We start from the raw sequence: 19,526 nt of genomic DNA, 5'->3' as shown, positions 1-19,526 counted from the left end.
ATTTAGCCATGAAGGGGCAAATCAGTGCTGTGTGTATGTTAAAGAAGGTGCTAGGGTTGATCATGGGAGCTACAAACCTTACTTCAGTACCAGAAAAATTACTTCAAAATATAATTTCAGGTTACTATAATAAACAAACCAGTACAGATTCCATAAAAAAAATCTGCTTCTCTAACCTAGTAGGAGTCTCTATGCAAAGTCAACTAAACAGTTGGAGAAGGACCTGGTAACACAGCTACACTATTGGGCATGATATCAGATAAAATGTAGACAAGTCTAAGGTAATGCACCTTGAAAGGAACAAAGCTAACAGTTCACATATGGCTGGCTTTTAAATTATTTATACCCACTTAGAAGAAGATAACTAAGCTCTGGTCTACACTACGGGGTTAGGTCGAATTTAGCCATGTTAGGTCGATTTTAAAATGAATGCGTCTACACAACCAAGCCCGTTCCGTCGACCTAAACGGCTCTTAAAATCAACTTCTGTACTCCTCCCTGGCGAGAAGAGTAGAGCCAAAATCAACCTTGCTGGGTCAGATTTAGGGTAGTACAGATGGAATTGGACAGTATTGGCCTCCGGAAGCTATCCCAGAGTGCTCCAATGTGACTGCTCTGGACAGTACTTTGAACTCCAATGCACTAGCCAGGTACAGAGTAAAAGACCCGGGAAATTTTGAATTTCATTTCCTATTTGGTTAGCGTGGAGAGCGCAGCAGCACAGGTGACAATGCAGTCCCCCCAGAATCACAAATGAGCTTCAGCATGGACCGAAAGGGAGACACTGGTTCTGACTGCTGTATGGGGAGAAGAATCTGTGCAGGCCAAACTCCGATCAAAAAGGAGAAATGCTAACATATATGCCAAAATCGCACAAGGCATGGTGGAGAGAGGCTACAACAGGGACACACAGCAGTGCCGTGTGAAAGTTTAGGCGCTCAGGCAAGCCTACCAAAAGACAAAGGAGGCAAATGGTCGCTCCGGGTCAGAGCCACATACATGCCGCTTCTATGATCAGCTGCATGGCATTCTAGGAGGGAGACCCTAGCACTACCCCACCACTGTCCGTGGACACCTGCAAGGGGGGAGTCTCACACAACAGGGAGGAGGATTTTGTGGATGAGGAAGAGGAGAATGCGCAGCAGGCAAGTGGTGAATCTGTTCTCCCCGGCAGCCAGGACCTTTTCATCACCTGGAGCCAATACCCTCCCAAGGCGGGATCCCCGTCCAGAAGCCGGAGAAGGCAGCTCAGGTGAGTGCACATTTGTAACTTCAGTACAGGGTTTAAAAGCAATATGTTTGCTGTTTAATGTTTGATTTGCCCTGAAGAATTGGGATGCATTCGGGGCCAGTACAGCTACTGGAAAAGTCTGTTAACGTGTCTGGGGATGGAGCGGGAATCCTCCAGGGACATCTCCATGAAGCTCTCCTGGAGGTACTCTGAAAGCCTTTGCAGAAGGTTTCCTGGGAGGACTGCTTTTTTTCGTCCTCCACGGTAGGACACTTTACCACTCCAAGCCAGTAGCAAGTAGTCTGGAACCACTGCAGCACAAAGCATGGCAGCGAATGGTCCTGGGTTTTGGTTGCATTCAAGCGACATTCGGTCTTTATCTTTCTGTGTTAGCCTCGGGAGAGTGATATCATTCATGGTCACCTGGTTGAAATAGGGGAATTTTTGTAAGGGAACAATAAAAGGACCCCGTTGTTGCTGGGTTGTTTGCACTTGACTAAAAGGGATCATCCCAGAGAACAGCCATGTGGTGGGGTGGGGGGAGGTGTGTGCTGCACATCCACACAAAAACCGCAGCCCCTCCTTTTAAAATGTGAAACCCAACCGGCATTGCTTGCTATGGGAAAGGATGGTGCTGCAGTTTGAAACCGTTCCCACATGTTATGAAGACGGAAGAAGTCAACCCCGGGTACCAAAAGGCTTACCATGGCTGCCTGGAAACCAAATTCTGATGCCCAAATGTGTGTGATGTGTCACCACACCAGCAGGCGCTCAAATATAAAAGGCAAAATGTGACCTTATACCTAAAGCACATGTGCTGTGAATTGCTTGATTCACTGTGAAAGAGTCTCCCTTTTGTTCTCTGAAATGTATCTTAAATTTTACTCTCCTTTTTATCTCCACTCCCCCCAGTGCAAATGTTTCTATGCTCCCCCTATCATCTGAGGTTATCGCAGATCAGAAGGCGAAAAAAAACGCACTTGCGATGACATGTTTTCCGAGCTCCTGCAGTCCTCCCGCACTGATAGGGCACAGCTTAATGCATGGAGGCATTCAGTAGCAGAGGCCAGGAAAGCATTAAGTGAGCACGATGAGCAGAGGCAGGAGGTGATGCTGAGGCTAATGGGGGAGCAAACAGACATGATGAAATGTCCGTTGGAGCTGCAGGAAAGCCAACAAGAGCACAGACCCCCCGTTGCATCCATTGTACAACTGCCTGCCCTTCTCCCCAAGTTCCATATCCTCCTCACCCAGATGCCCAAGAATGCCGGGGGGGGGGAGAGCTCTAGGCACCCAGCCACTCCACTCCACAGAATGGCCCAAAGAACAGAAGGCTGTCATTCAAACAGTTTTGATTTGTAGTGTGGCTACAGTAAGCAATGGGGCCTTGTCCTTCGCTCCTCCTGCACCCCACCCCACCCCACCCGGGCTACCTTGTCAGTTATCTCACTTTTTTAAAATTAATAAAGAAAGAAGGCATGGTTTCAAAACAGTAGTTACTTAATTTCCTTTGCCAGCTGTGATTGAAGGGGGGGGGGGTGGTTGGCTTATAGGGAATTAAAATCAACAAAGGGGGTGGGTTTGCAGCAAGAAGAAACACACACACACCTGTCACACCGTAGCCTGGCCAGTCATAAAACTGGTTTTCAAAGCCTCTCTAATGCGCAGCATACCTAGCCATGCTCTTCTAATCACCCGAGTGTCTGGCTGCTCAGAATCAGCTGCCAGGCGATTTGCCTCAACCTCCCACCCCGCCATAAACGTCTCCCCCTTACTCTCACAGATATTTTGGAGCACACAGCAAGTAGCAATAACAATGGGAATGCTGGTTGCGCTGAGGTTTAACCTTGTCAGCAAACAGCACCAGCGAGCTTTTAAACGTCCAAAGGCACATTTTACCACCGTTCTGCACTTGCTCAGACTGTAGTTGCACTGCTCCTTACTACTGTCCAGGCTGCCTGTGTACGGCTACATGAGACATGGGAGCAAGGGGTAAGCTGGGTCCCAAAGGGTAACTATTGGCATTTCAACATCCCCGACGGTAATTTTCTGGTCTGGGAAGTAAGCCCCTTCTTGCAACTGCTCGAACAGCCCCGAGTTCCTAAAGATGTGAGCGTCATGCACCTTTCCTGGCCATCCCACGTTGATGTTAGTGAAACGTCCCTTGTGATCCACTAGTGCTTGCAGCACCATTGAGAAGTACCCCTTGTGGTTTACGTACTGGTTGGCAAGGTGGTCCAGTGCCAAGATAGGGATATGTGTTCCATCTATCGCCCCACCACAGTTAGGGAACCCCATTGCAGCAAAACCATCCAGTATGACCTGCGCATTTCCCAGAGTCACTACCCTTGATAGCAGAAGGTCAGTGATTGCACTGGCTACTTGTATCACAGCAGTCCCCACAGTAGACTTGCCCGCTCCAAATTGATTCCTGACTGATCGGTAGCAGTCAGGCGTTGCAAGCTTCCAAGAGCTATCGCTGCTTGCTTCTCAACAGTCAGGGCAGCTCTCATCTTGGTATTCCTACACTTCAGAGCAGGTGAAAGCAACTCACAAAGTTCAAGGAAAGTGGCCTTACGGATGCGAAAGTTTCGGAGCCACTGTGAATCATCCCGTACCTGCAACACTATGCAGTCCCCCCAGTCTATGCTTGTTTGCAGGACCCAGAATCGGCGTTCCACTGTAGCAACCAGCCGTACTGCCGCCATGATGTCCCAATTGCCGTAGCCCATGCTTCAGCAACGTCTGTGTCCATGTCCTCATCACAAGCATCATCGTGCTGGCATCTCTTAGCCCAGTTCTGCACATACGTCAGGATAATGTGAACATTGTAAACACCTTGCGCAACAGCAGTGGTGAGCTGAGCAGGCTCCATGCCTGCCAAGGTATGGCGTCTGCACAGGTAACCCAGGAAAAAAGGTGCGAAACTATTGTCTGTTGTTGCTTTCATGGAGGGAGGGAGGAAGGAAGGAAGGAAGGGAGGGGCGACTGACGACATGTACCCAAAACCACCCTCGACAATGCTTTTGCCCCATCAGGCATTGGGAGCTTAACCCAGAATTCCAATGGGCAGCGGAGACTGTGGGAACTGTGGGATAGCTACCCACAGTGCACTGCTCCATAAGTCAATGCTAGCCACAGTATTGAGGACACACTCCGCTGACTTAATGCGCTTAGTGGGGACATACACAATTGACTGTATAAAATCGATTTCTAAAAACTGACTTCTATAAAATCAACCTAATTTCGTAGTGTAGACATACCCTTAGACTTCATAGTGCACAGCTAGATGAAATTTCAGCTCAATGTGCAACAGCAGTGGAAAGAGCAAAAGATATTACATTTGTACAGTATTTTTAAAAGATTTTGGAATAGTATGTTAAAATATGAAATGGAATTAGATCACCTTGAATACTGTGTTGTTGTTGTTGAAGTCCCCCTTTTCAAGAAGGGCAGAACAGAAGGAGGAACATTTCAGAGGAACAGTGAAAGTATTTAAAGGGTAGGCTTAAAGGGTAAATATTTAAAGGCAAGAATTAGGTACAAGAACAGATTTGAACTATTTAGGGTACTGAGGAGACAGAAAGATGACAAAGTTATAGAAGTAGTAATGGTTTAGAGAAGGCAGTCATTAAAGCCCTGTTATTTATCCTGTCTCATAATACAAAGATCAAGAACACACTTTTGTCATTACTGATCTTCTAAAGGATATTTAATGCTCCTCCAATTTCTTCAGAAAAATCTTGGTAGTACATACTCCCAGCAGCCATGGAAAGTTTTATATTTTTCTAATCTTCCCACCATTTAAAAAAAAATAAATCTTTCTCCCTCCTAGCCACTCCATTTCTTATATCTGTTGGTGCATCTGTTTATTTTTCTTCGACATCAATTGTGTATTTAAACAACTGAAAATATATGTTTTTAGAACAGGGATTTCTAAAACAACAATTCTGAGGACTTTAAGAGCTAATTACTTACTTTGTCTGCAGCTGCCAACAGGTTGTCAGCCATTTTGTCAAGGTTTGGCGCTTTCCCTGTGTAAATGAATCTCATCATTTCTTTAAAAACCTCAGGGTCTACATCATTTATTTCTACACGATTCTATTGAATAAAAACAAAAAAAGGAAAACCATAACATCTATAAATTTTGGAGTAAAAATTTAAGATCACCTGGTTTGCTTATTACAAGTTTTTATTTCATATCCATCATATAGAACCTTACAAGGTTAAGTTGGCACTTCTAGATTCAACTATAGACCTAGAGTCAAGCTCCTCCTTTGCCAGCAGCTTTACAAGTTAGTCAGACGGACATCATAGCTCCTTTTAGACATGGCTGGATTTGTATGGAATCTGCAGTGCAAAAGTATATACAGAGAATCCTAAATATGGTCTATGGAATTTTTAAAAATACATCCTGGCCTGGATTTAAATCCATCAACATTTCTTTGAACAGAAGAGACTAAGTACTGGAGAGAGCAAAAAGTTAGCCAGCAGCAAACAAGAGAGTTAGCTTTAATTTGCTCAGTTTAATAGGGCCAATTTGTTCTGAAAGTGATTCTCAAAGGAGGCCCGGCAAAGACTGTATTTGTACCTCACCTGAATTCTACAGTTTAGGACTCTCCATTAAGAAACGCCTGGCCCTGGTCTTTGCAAGTTAGAACCTGAATTTCACCAGCATCCCTAAATACAGCTGTTGCAGTAGGATAGCGTGTTGAGAGACAGGCCGTAAAAAGACAAGGACCAGGATCTTGAAATGCATACAGAATTGGAAGGCCATTATGCATTTTGAAGTAGCTGTAGTTTTTAGTACAGGGTCCTCCTCACCTATGGGATTCACTTACAAGAGGAAACATCATTGTACCCATCATTGGACTCCAACTGAGAACCTTCAGTGAAAATGAGAACTGTCCACTAAAAATCCTTTGGGATCTACCCAAGAGCAAAGTGTGAATCCACATTAATGAAATTCCACCTACTGCTGCTGCTGCACCAGGCAAGCTCTTAGCAGCACACTGTTAAGAACTGAGTTAATATATACACATATGTTTGAGCTCTGCATAGCCCTATAATCACAGACTCATGTTCACCAAGGCTCAATGGGACAAAATTCTTTTGCAAGCAATCCTAATATTGCCATAGAATTTAACTTGTATCTTCATGAAATGGACTTGATGTTCCATTTCTCACTCTCCAAACACACCCAATGATTGTTTAGTTGAAAATCCTCATGAACATTAAAGTTAGTCAGTGATATTCAACTATGGATTTTTATTTTGATTTATTTATTTATTTTTTTGCTAGGTTCTGCAGGTGATCCAGATCTATGGGCTTTCATAGTTGCATTGTTATCCAGGTGGCCTGCTTCAAAATCTTACTTCCTATGTATGCTAAGGAAGGAGGAAGCTTGCAACCAACTACACCAGCTCAGTTTCTGAGCTTCACAGGCTTGAGCTGCTGTGATTTTCACCAGACAATCCAGCTGCCCAGTCTACATTTATGGTTCCCTATACTCCTTGGCTGCAAGCTGGAGTCTATCTTGCTGCTGCTTAGCTACGTGGAACAGGATAGTGAGTAAGCCCTGTAATAGAGCTGCAGGAAGTCCCAACAGAGAGACAGAAAAAAGCCTTTCAGGCGCCTGAGTGCAGCAAAATGGTGAATTCCATGTCATCTTGGAAAAATACCAAACTTTAGACTCAATGATTTCATGGCCCATAGGTCACTAATTGTGATGAAGGGTACCTGCAAACCCAGGAAAAATATACTGCATCATTTAATGCTTTGTTCATATTTTCAATGTTATCTTCACACCCATAAAGGCTAGAAAGAGAACCAAGATTCCAAGGGCTGAAATCCATGGCAAGTTCTATAGCTTCAGAACTATGGAATACACAGATTCAGGCCCAGAACAATTCAGATGAATGTCATCTCCAGATCTAATAGGGGTTTACAAGGGCTCCAAGACGAGGAGTAATGGTCTCAAGTTGCGGTGGGGGAGGTTTAGATTGGATATTAGGAAAAACTTTTTCACTAGGAGGGTGGTGAAACACTGGAATGGGTTACCTAGGGAGGTGGTGGAATCTCCTTCCTTAGAAGTTTTTAAGGTCAGGCTTGACAAAGCCCTGGCTGGGATGATTTAGTTGGGAATTGGTCCTGCTTTGAGCAGGGGGTTGGACTACATGACCTCGTGAGGTCCCTTCCAACCCTGATATTCTATGATTCTATGTTACAGCTAAAGTACAACTGGAATAGTTTAGCCATTGTCTATTGGATAACCGTGCCCAAGGAGGAGATATTAGAGATTTTGGGATAACTAGCATGTGATAGTTTCTTGAGACTGTATGTCCTTCCTAGAGTTTCAAAATTTGTTAGGTTGCCCCATCTCTCAAGGAGGTGATGACATTCATGTGGTGGCCCCAATCACTGAGAGCTAGCTTTCACTAACCAAGAGGAGAAAGAGTCAAGTTTGCATGAAGTGGCACTGATTTACTTCAATGCTTTTAGAACCAGGGCTTGCAAAGCTAGTCCAAATCCAGTCAGAGCAAGCAGTACAGTTACCTATTCTGCAGTAGCTCCCCAATTCTATAGTACTGGAGAAATTGCTAGAATTTGAAAGGTTTCGGAGTAACAGCCATGTTAGTCTGTATTCGCAAAAAGAAAAGGAGTACTTGTGGCACCTTAGAGACTAACCAATTTATCTGAGCATAAGCTTTCATGAGCTACAGTATGCATCCGATGAAGTGAGCTGTAGCTCACAAAAGCTTATGCTCAAATAAACTGGTTAGTCTCTAAGGTGCCACAAGTACTCCTTTTCTTTTTTTCTAGAATTTGAAGTATTCTTTTCCATTACATAGGTAGATGGCTCCTCACTGTAGGAGATATAAAGAGCATGAAGCAATCTGGACTTATTAAACTACTATCCCTGTAGACCAGTTGTATGCATGAAGTGTTTGTGGAATCTGTGGTTAAGAGAAGGATCTCAGTCTCCCCTCAAGGCTTCACTGCAAAGTTAATTTGAGTTACAACTCTAACCCTAACTCTAGACATGTACACATAAATCCCTTAACTCAAGTGGGGTGATGCTTTTAACTCTAGTTGGCTGGCTCATAAGAGGTATAGGCTACAGCTGATGTGAGTGCAACTTGCCAGCTGCTAATACAACTACTCTAGTGTGGACATGGCATAGCTCCACTTGAATGCCACTAGTTCTGCAGTATCTTACCACAATTCTCCTTGTGTGCTCAGAAACGACAGACAAATGTTCACAATTCACTGAAGCCTCCTTGGCTCATCTTACTGCAGCACAAAGAACCAGGGGATACACCCCAAAAGTCTTAGTGCCACACAAAGATGAGTGAACCATCAGCATGGACAGAGCAGCTCAAGTGTAATTTCACAATGTGGCCACTCTCATTTGAGCTACGCTAGTTTGAGAGAAGATAGCTTGAGTTACTGACATAGGGTGGCGTCAACTCAATGATATCTTGAGATATCTACCTGGTTGATATAACTTTTTCCATATTAAGTACTCCCTTTTATCTTTCTCAATCCATGAAGTACAATTGAGTTTTCTATAAATTTTTCCTTTTCTTTGGAATCAGAACAAGAATGGCACCTTAAACTTTCAGTCCTGCTTACCTTTTTGCTTTCCTCCATTTCATGTTCAAACATTGCATTAAAAACTGGTGAACGAGCTGTAGCAAAAGAATTAAGCATTAAATACAATTAAATAGCCGAATTTTAACATTTTTATTTAATAAAAAAAATATGTTACAATACAAAAGTAAAAAAGTACCTGCAAGGACAGACTTATGAGCTTTGAATTCTTGTCCTCCTACACAAAAACTGCAATCTGTAAATCTTGTGGTTTCCCAGAGATTCCCTAAATCTTCTGCTAGTCGACATTCAGGTACCTTCAGAGTGTTTGTATTAGACTGTCCTGATATATTTACTGAATCTTGGACCACGCTTACCTAACAGAAAATCACAGTAAGATAGAAACTCCTTCATAACTGATGCCAATGATCATTAAATTTTAGCACCTACACTAGAACTTGAGTAATTCTTAGACAAAGCAAGAATATGATTGGTGGTTCTGCCTCTCCCCCACAACCCTAAACAAGTCAAAATGCAATAGTGGAAAAGACTACATTTCAAAGAGGCTAGGTTTTATGGAACAATACTAGAGCCAAAGAAACAAACTTTTTAAGGCGTGTAAGAGAAATAAGCTTTTTCTTTTCAAGGATACAAACTCTATTCATTTAGTGCAGTTATCTGACCAAGACAAAAATCAAGAGCATGATGCCACAAACAGCATGATAAAAAGGCCAGAGATTAAATGAAAGGCAGAAACTATTCTTGGGAGAGAAATGGAATCTCTAATTAAAAATTATTGCTATTTCGGAGACAATCAACAAAATATAAGACCCTCCACACACCTGAGAAACAGAACACATATCAGTAAGTGTTGTTGGTTTAAAGGCTCTACCTTTACTGAACCCAAACTGATTAAGTGAGCACAGAAGAAGCAGAGTTTCATAAAAGTGATCCTGGGTAGTTCTTATCAGTAAATTACCCCAATTAGTCAAAATGAACTTGTACAACTTTATTTAAAATGGTAGACTGATAAAGCAAATGAACTAGGTACCAGTAAAATACAGCTCTTTCATTATTCAGTTTGCCTTTGCCCCACAGGAGCACAAATTAAATGTGGATACTTTCCTCTTAAAGAGTTTTAAAGTGGTTCTTCTAGAAAAAATGAGTCTGTAATGTAGCATAGAGGCACCATATAAACTCAAATGTTTGTGCATAAGATGTTAAATTTGGTTTTAAATTAAATTAAACCAAGAAGATTGTGAAAGATGTGCATCTGAAGTGGTTCTTGACTTTTATTTCCCCTCCCTGTATTTTGCTAGCTTTTTTTGTCTTTGGGAAGGAATGGAAAGATGATAGTGGTGTTTTTGAGGGTATGTCTACACTGCAACTAAAAACCTGCGGCTGGCCCATGCCAGCTGACTCAGGCTTGCAGGGATCAGGCTATAGGGGCTGTTTAATTCCAGAGTAAACACTTGGGGTTGGGCTGCTACCCAGGCTCTAGGACCCTTTGAGGTGGGACAGCCTGAGAATGCAGGCTGCAGCCCAAGCCCCAACCTCTATACCACAATGAAACAGCCCCTTAGCCCATGCCTGAGCCACCTGGCATGGACCAGCGGCAAGTTTTTAATTTAAGTGTAGATATACCTTGCGAGTCTGCTCACAGACTGAACACCATCTTTTTGCTCTATGGTGATGGGGAAACAAATGAGGAACAGCTGAACAGGGGGCCTGATCTGGTGAAAATGCCTGGAAATTCTACTCTCCTTTAGGGAGCTTAAAGTGAGCCAAAGCAGTCTTGAGAAACCATGGACTGCTGCCAGTCCCCGAAATCTCCTTGACACAGTTTAGGAAGGTAGCATGCTGGTCCCTGGTATCAAAGAGATTGAGAAACATTGAGCTAAAGGATCTTGATCTGTGATTCTCCAAATTAAGCTATAGAAATTTAGAAATGGAATAGATAAGGTGAGAGCACTCAACTGACTGCTCTGTTTGGAGTTCCAGAGCCAGAGAACATGGTTCAAAGGCAGAAGGATGTGGCCAAGCCCCATGGACATGTCTGAGTTGAACAACCTAAACTTCATCTGAGCAGTCTAAATGTCAGATAAGGAAAGGAAGGATGGTCCAGTGGTTAAAACACTAATGTAGAACTTGGGTTCAATTCCCTGCCTCGCCACAGACTTCATGCGTGACTTTGGGCAATTCCTGAGGCCTAGGTCTGTACTACGAAATGCTGCCAGTTTAGTTGTCAATCTACCGGGGGGGGGGGGGGGCGCACACTTCACACATCCTAAGTGATAGGGTTATTCTGGCCACCTCGCTGTAGATGCAACGATACTAGCAGAGGTGTAAAAAGAAAAGGAGTACTTGTGGCACCTTAGGACGAACCAATTTATTTGAGCATAAGCTTTCGTGAGCTACAGCTCACTTCATCGGATGCTCATGAAAGCTTATGCTCAAATAGATTGGTTCGTCCTAAGGTGCCACAAGTACTCCTTTTCTTTTTGTGAATACAGACTAACACGGCTGCTACTCTGAAACCTAGCAGAGGTGTGTTTCTGTTGGCATAGCTAATGTCATTCAGGAAGGTGATGTAGCTATGCTAGCAGAACTCTTTCTGCTAGTTTACATTGTATCTACACAAGGGAGTTCTGTCAATATAGGGACAACAGCCACAGCTCTGTAGTGTATTCAAGACCCGAGCATGTCCTTCTGCTTCAGTTCCCCCTCTGTAAAATGGGGTACAATAGTACTTTCCTATCTCACAGGGATGTTGAAATGATAAAAACTTTAAAGACTGTGATACTCTGATATTATGATAAGAAAGGCCATACAAGTACCTAAGTGATCTAGATCACGATCCAGAAAAGGTCTATGACATTAGCTTAAGTTAACAGGATATTATATAATTTTTTTCATCTGAACAATTTTAATGTTAGGCTACACATTTTATTACAGTAAGGGATAATGAATTAGCTACTTAAATATTACATACTGACCCCAAAAGCTAAGTTTCACAATCTCTGCTACAGCCATAATGATTAGTGTCAGTTTTTGGATGCCTGTTACATTGGCATTTTTTTCTGTGGCTGTTTTAAAACAACCCTGAACTATGTTCTCACCCCCTCCCCCCGCTTATAAATCCTCATTATCACAAGTTTATAACTCAACCATTAAAAACTTCTCAGGGCAGAAATTTTCAACTACCACATATTTTCCTAGTGAAAACACAGCATATTGGGCTTTAGTAGTACTGAAAAGACCACCAATGGCAACATGCAACAAAGTGGAGGGCCACAGCTAATCTGCATGCTAATATGTACATAAATGGTGCAATTTGGTAACAGTCCACATAATCCCAAGCAATCTCACTCTACATTCCTTTCTCCAACGATCACACCATCCCCACTACGCCCCTCATTTCTTATGTTAGGTTTATCTTTGTCTTCTCCCACTCTTCCATCCTCCTGTCCCCTTTTCCTTAGTCCCTTTTTTATGAGCCTATAAGAATGAAGAAAGTTTAAGGCCAGAAAGTATCATCGTGATCATCTAGTCTGACCTCCTGCACATTGAGACCACAGAACTCGCCCACCCACTCCTGTCATAGACCCATAACCTCTGGCTGAATTACTGAAGTCCTCAAATCATGATTTAAAGACTTCATGTTACAGAGATTCAACCATTTACTACAATAGAACCTCAGAGTTTTGAACACATGGGGAATGGAGGCTGTTCATAACTCTGAAATGTTCATAGCTCCACGAAAGCTTATGCTCAAATGAATTTGTTAGTCTCGAAGTTGCCACAAGCACTCCTGTTCTTTTTTCTGAACAGAATTGTTATGGTTGTTCTTTCAAAAGTTTCCAACTGAACACTGACTTAATACAGCTTTGAAACTATTATGCAGAAGAAAAATGCTGCTTTTAACCATCTTAATTTAAATGAAACAAGCACAGAAACAGTTTTCTTATCTTGTCAAATCATTTTTTATAAACTTTCCCTTTATTTTTTTAGTGGTTTACTTTTAAACACAGTACTATACTGCATTTGCGTGCGTGCACATGTGTTGCGGGAGCTGGAGGGGCGGTTTTGTTGCTGCCTGATTGTGTACTTCCAGTTCCAAATGAGGTGTGTGCTTGACCAGTCAGTTTGGTAACTCTGGTGTTTGTAATACTGAGGTTCTACTGTAGTTTAAACCTGCAAGTGACCCATTCCCTATGCTGCAGAGCAGTGTTTCTCAAACTTTTTGTGCTGGCGACCCCCTTTGGGCTCAAAAAATTGTACCACTTCCATCCCATACTAACACTTGAAAAAATGTCAACGCCCTACCCTAAATATCATTAAGAAAATTATTAATAATACTCAGGGACTGGCATGAGAGGGTGGCAAGCACGTCAACTGCCCAGGGCCCCATGCCAAAGCGGGCCCTGCGAAGCTAAGTTACATGCCTCAGCTCTGGGCTGCAGGGCTTGGGCTTGAGCCCCGGGTGGCGAGGCTCAGGCTTTGACTTGAGCCTCACCGTCTGGGGCTGAAGCACGTAACTTAGTTTCAAGCGGCCCTCTGTGGCGTAGAGCTCTGCTTGCCACCCCCGAATGCCAGTCTTGCACTTATGACCCCCTAAACCCATCCCATGACCCCCTCAGGTTGAGAAACATTGCTGTAGAGGAAGGTAAAAATAACCCTAGGATCTCTGCCAATCTTGTAACATGGGAGACCGGAATTGCACACAAGTATTCCAGATGAGGTGTTACCAGTGCCTTGTATAATGGTACTAACACTTTCCTATCTCTATTGGAAATACCTCGCCTGATACATCCTAAGATCACATTAGGCTGTTTCATGGCTGCATCACATTGGTGGCTCAAAGTTATCCTGTGATCAACTAATACACCTAGGTATTTCTCCTCTCTGCTGCTTCCAACTGATAAATCCCCAGTTTATAGTAAAAATTCTTGTTGTTAGTCCCTAAGTGCATGACCTCGCACTTTGCACTATTTAATTTCATCCAATTTTTATCACTCCACTTTTCAAGGTCATCCAGATCTTCCTGTATGATATTCCGGTCCTCCTCCATTTTGGCAATACCTCCCAACTTTATTATTAGCAACCATAAATTTATATGAATTAAACTGTAAGAGTTTTTTTTTTGTTTGTTTGTTTTTTAAAATGCCACTGAAGGTTAAGTTTCCTATTTAAATTCTACAAAACTGGCATAGGCAAAAACCAAAATATTGAAAATATCCTGAATAGATTATTTTCTATTTGTGATAGAATATCCTGCAATAATGAAAACTAAGGCAATAATCCTGTAAACGCTTCAAAAGGTATATAAAATTACTCAGAGGAATAATCCCATTGACTTCAGTGGGCCTACTCTTGCTTAAGGTTAAGAATACACAAATATTTGCAATTTTTTTTTCTTGAACTCAATGATAATATCGGTGTCATTTCCAAACAAAGTTGCTCCAATGTTAACAATGAAAAGTTATTTAGACTTTCAATATGTAAACAAAGTCACTATGACCTTTTTTATATGTACAGGCCAGGACTTTTTAAGATTCTCTCTCTCCTAAATGCATATTTAGGCAAATAGGATTTTCAAAAGCACCTGCACGACTCACTGGCACAAGTCCCATTGTGATCAAACTAAAATCCTGATGGATTCCTTGACTTGTGAAAAATCAATGTGTCAGAGGATGGTGTTGGTTGCACATATAGCACTGGCTATTTGTTGTGTTTGAGTTTTGTTGTTCTCACAGTAAGGATGTTAATGAGGCCCTGGACTTGCCTCTTTCACAACAGAGTCACAATTAAAATTCTAAACTTCTCAGGAGAAAAGAAAACTATACAAAATTAAAAATTATACTACTAATAAAGTAATAAATACAATATATCTGCATTAGTACTTTAAGATTATAAAATGGGGAAAAAGTAAAGAACTAGCAACATGTAAATAAAAAGGTTAACCTTAAAAAATAAATTGAAATTGAAAATTGATTAAAAATCATGCTTTTTATCCATCCTGCTACTTCTCAGTGGTGACTCATCTTCTTAAGCAGCTGAGCATAACCCTGCTTGGCTGTTTGGCACTCCAGTCTTTGCTGTGACTGAAAGCATAACCATATCACCATATCCTGCTGGCCACAGGAACACTAGCAGCATATTACAAAAGACAGTCTCATGTGCAGCACTCTATATTAAATCTGAGGCAGACTGAATAATCCCCCTTCACCCTGCATAGAAGGAAAAAGAGTGCAAGGTTCTGCCTCCTTGACTTGGAGTTCTGGAACCCCATTAAGTGACTCCCCCTGAAAACCAGGGCTAGGTGTATCTACTTATTTTTTTTCCAAACTGTGCATACAGGTAGATTCACTTATTAGTAACCTCTTTGTTGCCAGCAAAAAAGTTGCCATTATTCAGCAGTTATTCATAAGCAGCAGGCAGGTTTGTGGGGTTCTAGCCAGGGAAGGAAGTGCTGGGAACGTGCCTTCTCTGGCTGCAGATTTGTAAAGGGAAATCATGCTTTACCAAAGCCATGTTGACACTTCCCCAACATATTGTGTTTAGCTAGGTGCCTGATAATTCTGTTCTTTACTATAGTTCCAACCAATTTGCCAGATATTGAAGTTATGCTTACTGGCCTTTAATTGCCAGGATCACCTCTAGAGCCTTTTTATTTTTTTAAAACAAAAAAATCAGCATTAGCTATCATCCAGTAATTTGGTACAGAGGCTGATTTAAGTGATAGGTTACATACCACAGTTAGCAGTTCTGCAATTTCATACTTGAGCTCCTTCAGAACTCTTGGGGGAATACCTTCTGACTTAATAACTGTTCAATTTATCAATTTGTTCCAAAACCCATTCTATTGACATCTCAATCTGGGACAGTTCCTCAGATTTGTCACCTCTCCCTGTGCGGTGGGAGGGGAGGTTGTGGGAGGCAGCAACAGGGGATCATGAGGGCCCATTGAGCCATGCAATATACTTGTCCCTGTGAGCTAGAGTGGGAGGCTGTGGGGAGGGCAACAGTGGGGAGAGAAACCATGTAGCTCGGCAGGCCCCAAAACACCCTTGCCTCCCTGAGGAAAGCCCTAGTACCTACACCGCAGCCTCCCTCCCCAATGCTGCTCTGCCCACAGCTTCCCCACCCAGCCACAGCACCAAGACTCCAGCAGGGGATGCGGGCTACCCAGCCCCTTAGTTCCTGTATGGTCACCAGGTGGAGGCAGGTTTGCAGGGCTGCAGTCAGGGAAGGAAGCACTGGGATGTGCCAAGCACTGGCACGTCTTTCCTTGACTGTAGCCCTGCTAATCTACCTAGGGCCAGGGGCTTCCTTCCCCCGAAAAAGTTCTCAATATATGGCATGCCATTTCCAATATCCAAATCCCACTAACATCAAAGTGAAAGGGATGGGATTGGTTCCTGGCAAAACATTGCTATTTACCAGAAGTTGTCAGTATCAGGATTGCTACAAAGCAGCTTCCACAGTATAACATTATAATTTAAAAAAGTAGTAATTACTGATTTTTGGCTAGGAACTGTCTCCAGACCTGTGTATAAGTGATGTAAAAACAGGGATTCAGAATTAAAGCTGAAAAAATATTGTCATTTGTAGGTGGGTTCCTTTGTCATAGTGCCTCAAAACTGTGTAAAGTCTTTCACATAGCAGCCTAAAAGCTACAACAGAATAGTGGAATAAGTGCAGTTTAAGCAGGATTTCAACCTTAATTATATAGCCTTTGCTTGGGTGTTAAGCCAGAAGTTATTTTAACAAATTTATTGTAAACTACTAAATATAATGCTTCTTTCTGCCTTTAGAGGCAGAATATCTCTAACACTTAATATTAGCCAATGATATTTTGAAAATACAGAGAATTTTAATAGGAAAGAAATATTTGTTTTGAGATTGAATATGTTTGAATTAATTAGTAGGAATACTAATTTCTTAATAGAATAGATAAGTCTCCTATGTTCAAAATTATATATGTATTTTATCTTTAAACTTATGTAGTGCAAGTCATTTTCAAACATAAATGCTATCAGGTAAAGCTAGTTTGGTGTAAATTATTTGATGCTGGGCAGGTTTTAAAAAGAGCTCATGAGCATCCTCGCATAACCATCAAGTATTTTCTACATTTGCTTTTATCAACCAAATAATTGTATTCAGAATAAATTCATCATGCAACTAATTTAACTAGTTTGTCTAAGTGAAAATAAGATGCACTATATTTGCACCATCTTGTCTCAGGGGCCACATTTCAATTATTCTTCCTACACAGCATAATGACATATAATTAAGTTGTAATCTTGCCAAGACAATTTTACACATTTCCTGTAAATACGCAGATCAAAGCAAACTTATTAGCAGTTAAAGCATCTATCATCCCCCTAAGCCACTAATCAGTCCATGGCAGCAGTGATAACCTGCCAATGTCTATTTAATACCAGATGCACTAAGATCACAACTGTTCTCTGGGTTCCATTTTTAAAAAGTCATAAGCTGTCTTACTGGATTTTAGTATGACCGTTTAGGTTACTGGCATGATTTATTATGATTTACATTTTATTTCCTCATATATTTCTCCATGAGGCTAAAATTAACTCCATGATATACACTAAGTATACAGGTATTTATTCTGTTCTGCTTTAAGTAACCTGCATGTTTGTTCACACTGTAGGGTTATAAAGGTAATAAGTTATACAACTAGCCTTCAGGCTAAAATCCAAAATATAAGTCAGAGCAGTACACCTACAGTAGTTTGATTTTAAGAATTTAAATATATCAATTTTTAAATTCCCTCTCATGAGCAGAAGTTGCTGTAGGAATCTTGCCACTGGCTGAGAAATTAAGACAGCTATTTATTAAAGAACTGATGTCCATTTTACTTGAGAAACTTGCTCACTTGCTAAAATGTACTAGTTATGATTGTAGTATTCTTTCCTATTGACATTTAGCTTATTTTGTAATAGCAGTCTAGGATAAAAATGAATTCCTGAGCTAGTGGAGAACAGTTTGATTGTTCTTCTAAATAGATTTTTACTGAAAAGAGCAACCTCACTATACTTGAGTTTCCATCTATGGGATTTATCAACCACCATTTGTAAAAGAAGCTCTACAGCTCATTCCCTAGTCACTCGGAGAAGTCCAATAGGTTCACTGTCATAAGATCACACCCGTTTTGGTATTTAGTACACACACACATATATCAAGGAAGGAAATACTCAACACACCATATTCACATTATGGTTTTAAACTTGCTAATTTACTATATTTGCAAAAAAGTACATAATTTTATTAAACAGAATCTTTTTGCTTCGATTTTTAAAAGCTATCTTAGTTAGTTAAAAACCCATACCTCACAAAATAATGTAAGCTTGTCATCTGGTAACAAACCATTAGCTTCATCAAGTAAAAAATCTCTTCGGATAAATTTTTTAAAACCCCAATCCTTGCCTTGCACAAATCGATATGCTCTTTGGCTTTCTGGTAAAAGACAAAAGAAACAGAATAGGTATGCTCAAGCAAAACATTTTGTTAAACAGAAAGATATGGGGTAACTGAGCTTAAAAAAAAACAATACTGAGAAAGCTTAACAGTTAAACTGACTTTAGTTAAATCAATTTAACAAACTTCATATATTGTGTCATTTCTTAGAAAATCCTAAACAATATTTACTTTGTTTTTAAAAGACTTGTCCAGAATAATTTTCTCTATATTGTTCTCTAGAATTGTCTAGGATAATCTTATTTGTACTAAATCAAGGACTATTCATTTAGATATTTCCTCTCTAGCTACAAGCTAATTTGTATAGTCACCCAAGCTGGTTGGGAAAAATTTTTTAACCAGACAACTCTGATTATTCAAAAGCAAAATTGTTTGTGAGAAAGGGTTGGTTCTGATTAATTTTTTGAAAAAAAGTTTTGAAATTGTCAATTTGTTTTGACAAAAAAAAAACCCCCCAAAGTCCTGTTTTTCAGGTCAAAATGACCTTTCTTTAGATATTTTAAAATTATTTTATGATAAAATATAAAACAATAAAAGCAGTTGTTTTGATTTTGATGTCTCAACTGATGTCATTTGAATTTTTTAGATTTTGGTTAATGAGTTTTCAAGATTTCAACTCAGTCCCTTTTGGGTCAGGAAATTTTTTCAAAATCTATGAATAAAAAACTAGGTCGGAGGAAGAGATGTACTAGTTCTAAAATCCTGAAGGACACCGTGACCAGAACAATCATATCACAATTGTCCCTTCTGGACTTACAGTCTAGGAGTTCTATTCAGTAACTACAGAAAATACTCCCTTTCTTTAGTAAATCAGTTAGTTTTAAATGCAAAATGTATTTTAATAAACTTTTTCTTGTATATCCAGCACATTTTAAAATAGCTTTATTTAACTAAAAGATTTTAAAATGCTGTTCTTGTGCATTTCAATGAATTTTCATACAAAGAGAGCTTGAACCATTCACCATAATAAAAAAATGTAAATATCAAAAATCTAAATGAGTATGTCAAGCTATAAAATTGCCTAAATAAGTTTATATAAATATCATATATCCTCCTGGTTAGCAAAAAGTACCAAGTTTAGTGTAATGGCTACATTTAGTCTAAGTCAACCATGTTTTAATGGATATCAACCAATGAAACTCACCCTCTCTTTAGGGAAATACAAAGAAATACAGATGAAAAATAAGATTAAAGTCAT

At 40.7% G+C, this 19,526-nt stretch overlaps 1 protein-coding gene across 1 annotated transcript in view; it reads right to left on the bottom strand.

The window, feature by feature from the left end:
- The window catches only part of SPOPL (speckle type BTB/POZ protein like), a 60,417-nt gene that overhangs the window by 8,339 nt on the left and 32,552 nt on the right, over positions 1-19,526 (bottom strand). The window contains exons 5-8 of the mRNA XM_084642982.1: positions 18,180-18,307; positions 9,024-9,201; positions 8,867-8,922; positions 5,210-5,332 (exon numbers count right to left, since the gene is read on the bottom strand). Of these exons, the coding sequence (XP_084499108.1) occupies positions 5,210-5,332; positions 8,867-8,922; positions 9,024-9,201; positions 18,180-18,307 (485 nt within the window). The remainder of the gene's footprint in view (positions 1-5,209; positions 5,333-8,866; positions 8,923-9,023; positions 9,202-18,179; positions 18,308-19,526) is intronic.

The sequence above is a fragment of the Lepidochelys olivacea genome (genome assembly GCF_965140295.1).
Source record: "Lepidochelys olivacea isolate rLepOli2 genome assembly, chromosome: 11".
Taxonomy (NCBI): Eukaryota; Metazoa; Chordata; order Testudines; family Cheloniidae; genus Lepidochelys; species Lepidochelys olivacea.
This window is presented reverse-complemented; position numbering and strand designations above follow the sequence as displayed.